The following is a 4,995-nucleotide window of genomic DNA, read 5'->3' as shown; positions in this document are numbered from 1 at the left end:
GCGCTTAACTTGAATCCTTGTGCAGATTGTTTGATACTCCTCCCTATATTGCCTGATGAAGCGGAGTTGAACCTGCGAAACGCGTTGCATTTCTTTTTGGAGTTCCTAATAAATGTGTTTGACTGTCTGAATCGCAGTCGTTGTCGTGTCTGCTTGAGGGAGGTAAGACCACCACTTCCTCCTTCAATTTTGCCATTTAAGTTGGTTTTTAAGCTCATTTAATCTAATCTTATACTTTTGGCGCCTCTGTTCATTGTATACAAAGAAGATTATTTGATCATCGTTATAGCAGCAGCCAGCCTGATTGCTGCTTTGCAAGTATGTTGATCATCATGAAGGGCTTTTTTTCCCACTGAAAACATGCGGATTACACAGAAAAGATGATTGTGTCCTACCATCGACTTTCCTGGTCACATGATATACATTCTTAAGGTGGCCAGACACCATACAATTAAAAAAAAAATCACATTTTTCACCAATTCAATCATTTTGTTTTCAATTGATAAATCTGATCGAATTTCCCGTTTTTTTTTTATTTTGGGAGATTGGATATGTTGGGAATTTCAGACCAATTTTATCAAGAATTGTATGGTGTGTGATGCATTGTCAATTACTTGATGTACAGATCCAATATATTTTTTTCTGAGCTTTCAATTATTTTATTGATGATTGGGGAAAAATTGAACAAAGGTGTGTGGTACATTGGTCAGATTTTTGAATTGTTACAATCAGTCAGAAAAATTGATTGCTATTCTTGAATTAAACAGATATTTTAAAAAATGTATGGTGTGTGGCCACCTTTAGCGTTATGGCGAAGTCCTATTCAATTTAACTGAATAGGGCAGAAATGCAGTTGCACAAAAAAATGGAGCAGACATTGCTTACTTTATGAAAATCGGATTGGAATTTATGTAGTAAAATAAACCCCCTAAAGTGGAATTGTCAGCCATAAAATCAAATTCCATTTACCCACTGCTCTGTGTTTATTATGTAGTCTACATGCAGTCTGCATTGCAAGTGTTCCAATATAATCATAAATGTGTCTGTCGGTAAAAATTACCAGTTCCACATTCTGGGTAAAGTGCACACAGTCAAGTATGATACACAAGGGGAGAGGGCCCTGCCAAAGGCTTACAATCTAGAGGGAGGGGTTGGTGACATGAAAGGAGGGGGTGCAACAAGAAGTTTTGGCAGAAAGGATTAGGGCAGTGTTTAGTTGATGTAGGCCTCCTTGAAGAAGTGAGTTTTGAGTGCTTTTTTGAAGGTGTTGAAGGTGGGAGTGAGCCTGATGGGCAGTGGGAGAGAGTTCCACAGGATTGGGGCAGCTCTAGTGAAGTCCTGCAGTCATGCATGGGAGTGCGAGATGCGTGGGGTGGTTAAGAGGAGGTTGTTGGAGGAGCGAAATGAGGGTTGGCTTCAGTCAGAGGCAGTAAAGATGGAAAATGCCTGGAACATCTTTTTTTTATTAACTATATATAATTATCTGAAATCAAAACATGGACGGTACAATACTTATTTTATGTAAGTAGAACGAGTATTTATCTACTTATATATGTGTTTTTCCCCCTGTGATAGTATGGCTGTCCTTGCTGCTTTAAGTGACATTAGTTAATTGCAATATTTGTGATTGCTGGGAATTTTATATTTTCATTTTTTATTTTGTCCTGAAAATCTTTTTAACAACAAGCCTGACCTCTTTATTTCTCATACTATATGTAATAGGATTCAGCATTGGTGTTATAACATTGTAAAAGACAGATAAAAATTTATCGTGCTCCATTGCATAACTTGACTGAGGTCTAAAATACATGATAATGGTACCAAAAAATATTATGACAACCATCAAATGAGATGCGCAAGTTGAAAATGCCTTACGCTTTCCTTCAATAGAACGGATCTGAAAAACTACTGAAATAATACAAATATAAGATATAACTGTTAACAAAAAAAAAAATGCCCCCGCTGCCAGTCCACCTAGCCCCAAAATGACAATGAAGTTGATTCTTGTGTCTGTGCAAGACAATTTCAGCAGTGGTGGCATGTCACAAAAGAAATGGTTCACCTCTCTTGACGCACAAAAAGACAACGTCAATGTAAATATCGTATGAACAAAGGAATAAAGGAATCCAGTTAGCCAACAGGTAAAAGCCAGTTGGAAGCAGATTTTCCTGCTCATGATCTGTGAGTACCGTAATGGATGACATATAGCCACATAGCGATCATACCCCATAATGCTCAAAAGAAAACATTCTGCACTACCCAAGAAATGAAAGAAGAACATCTGAGTAAAGCATCCAGCAAAATATATATAATTATGTTTTAGAAGAAGCCCAGCCAACATTTTCGGAACAGTAACTGAGGTAAAGGCCATATCCAGAAGAGACAGATTGCATATGAAGGAGTACATTGGGGTTTTTAATTCCTGAATGCTTTGTGTGAGCACAGTAAGTGTAACATTTCCCATGATAGACGCAGTATAAATCAAAGAAAAAATTACAAACAGAAATGTGTGCATTTTTTCATTATTAGTAAGTCCAAGCAAAATAAAGTCTTGTCTTCTAGTTTGATTGTTTGAATACATGCTGAAGGTACCTTGATTAAAAAAAAATGCTATAATAAGTCAAAATAGCATTCATTAGGGATGGTTGGTAATGCCCATCTCCGATTTCTACTAATGCCAATTTCTGATTTTCCGATTTCTGATTTTCTGTTTTTTTTCCCCCCTGATTTTCAAATTTTCGGATTTTTGAGGAGTATTTTGTCATTTTCGTAGCAGAGCATGCAGAAAATGGGGAAGAAAAATCGTAAACATGGAAATTGGAAAAATGGAAAATAAGTCTTGTGATTGGTCTAAAATTACTCACCGATGCTCTGGCCCCGCCTCTGGTTCACTTCTGGAATTTCAGACTTTAAAGTCTGAAAACCACTGCGCCTGCGTTGCCATGTCCTCGCTCCCGCTGACGTCACCAGTAGTGTATAGCACAAGCCCAGTATGGTCTGTGTCTGCGCAGTACGCTCCTGGTGACGTCAGCGGGAGCGAGGACACGGCAACACAGGCGCAGTGGTTTTCAGACTTTAAAGTCTGAAATTCCAGAAGTAAACCGGAGACGGGGCCGGAGCATTGGTGAGTGGCTGCGCGGGAGCAGGATGTCTGCGGGGAACCATTGGAAGCCCCGGGTAAGTTCAACTCATTTTCCCCCGACCCCCTACAGTATTCCTTTAACTGTATGTTTCTTGTATTCTTTTTTTGTTAGAGCTGCATATACTATGTTCTTTCTGTTGTACGGTGCCAAAAAAGATGTTGGTGTATTTATCAAAAATAATAATTCTAATAATAGTGATGTATAAACATGAAAACCGACCATACCAATAACATTTTCAAGCCATCTCTGGCACATAAAACGTTACAAACTAATTACTACTACAAATTAAGTAATGTTTACTCAAACTTTCAGAAAATCAAATCTAAAAGAAATGTATAGAAATCAAATAACCTTCATTCAAACTAAAAATGTATTATTTAGCAAATTATATAGCCTTCTGAACAGCAACATAAGGCTACTGTTTGGTCAATGTAATATGCAGTGGGGTTGATTTATGACAATAGGTGTAGAGAAAACTAGAGCAAGAGTGATGCACCTTCCCAGAACAGCCAGTCAAATGTCAGCACCCTGCTCCAAGACTTAAAACAAACAGCGCCCTGGTTCGAGACTTCACACAAACAGCGCCCAGCTGCGCCCTGGTCCGAGACTTCACACAAACAGCGCCCTGGTCCGAGACTTCAAACAGCGCCCTGGTCCGAGACTTCAAACAGCGCCCTGGTCCGAGACTTCAAACAACGCCCTGGTCCAAGACTACAAACAGCGCGCTGGTTCAAAACTTCACACAAACAGCGCCCTGGTCCAAGACTTCACACAAACAGCTCCCTGCAGCGCCCTAGTCCGAGACTTCAAACAAACTGTGCCCTGGTCCGTAACTTCAAACAAACTGCGCCCTGGTCCGAGACTACAAACAAACAGAGCCCTGGTCCGAGACTACAAACAGCACCCTGGTCCGAGACTTCAAACAAACTGTGCCCTTGTCCGAGACTACAAACAAACAGAGCCCTGGTCCGAGACTACAAACAGCACCCTGGTCCGAGACTTCAAACAGCGCCCTGGTTCGAGACTACAAACAAACAAACAGCGCCCTGGTCCGAGACTACAAACAGCGCCCTGGTCTGAGACTTCACACAAACAGCGCCCTGGTCCGAGACTTTAAACAAACAGCGCCCTGGTCCGAGATTACAAACAGCGCCCTGGTCCGAGTCTTCAAACAGCGCCCTGGTCCGAGACTTCACACAAACAGCGCCCTAGTCCGAGACTTCGAACAAACAGCGCCCTGGTCCGAGACTTCAAACAAACAGCGCCCTGGTCCGAGACTTCAAACAAACAGCGCCCTGGTCCGAGACTTCAAACAGCGCCCTGGTCCGAGACTTCAAACAGCGCCCTGGTCCGAGACTTCAAACAGCGCCCTGGTCCGGGACTTCAAACAGCACCCTGGTCCGAGACTTCAAACAGCGCCCTGGTCCGAGACTTCAAACAGCGCCCTGGTCCGAGACTTCAAACAGCGCCCTGGTCCAAGACTTCAAACAGCGCCCTGGTCCGAGACTTCAAATAGCGCCCTGGTCCAAGACTTCAAACAAACAGCGCCCTGGCATGAGACTTCAAACAAACAGCGCCCTGGTCCGAGACTTCAAACAAACAGCGCCCTGGTCCGAGACTTCAAACAAACAGCGCCCTGGTCCGAGACTTCAAACAAACAGCGCCCTGGTCCGAGACTTCAAACAAACAGCGCCCTGGTCCGAGACTTTAAACAAACAGCGCCCTGGTCTGAGATTACAAACAGCGCCCTGGTCCGAGACTTCAAACAGCGCCCTGGTCCGAGACTTCAAACAGCGCCCTGGTCCGAGACTTCAAACTGCGCCCTGGTCCGAGACTTCAAACAAACAGCGTC

General features: G+C 42.7%; 1 protein-coding gene across 1 annotated transcript; it reads right to left on the bottom strand.

Annotated features, from left to right (window-relative positions):
- Positions 1-1,654: 1,654 nt before the first annotated feature.
- LOC137533534 (olfactory receptor 5AP2-like) lies at positions 1,655-2,581 on the bottom strand. The gene has a single exon (XM_068254907.1). It carries the CDS (start codon positions 2,579-2,581, stop codon positions 1,655-1,657), a length of 927 nt encoding a protein of 308 aa, XP_068111008.1.
- Positions 2,582-4,995: the final 2,414 nt, after the last annotated feature.

This window comes from Hyperolius riggenbachi, chromosome 9 (assembly GCF_040937935.1).
Source record: "Hyperolius riggenbachi isolate aHypRig1 chromosome 9, aHypRig1.pri, whole genome shotgun sequence".
Classification (NCBI taxonomy): domain Eukaryota; kingdom Metazoa; phylum Chordata; class Amphibia; order Anura; family Hyperoliidae; genus Hyperolius; species Hyperolius riggenbachi.
Note: the sequence above shows the minus strand (reverse complement) of the source record. Positions and strands in the feature narration are given on the sequence as shown.

Excerpts from the sequence above, each read along its gene's own strand:
- LOC137533534 (XM_068254907.1), bottom strand. The coding sequence starts at position 2,581 with ATGTATTCAAACAATCAAACTAGAAGACAAGACTTTATTTTGCTTGGA.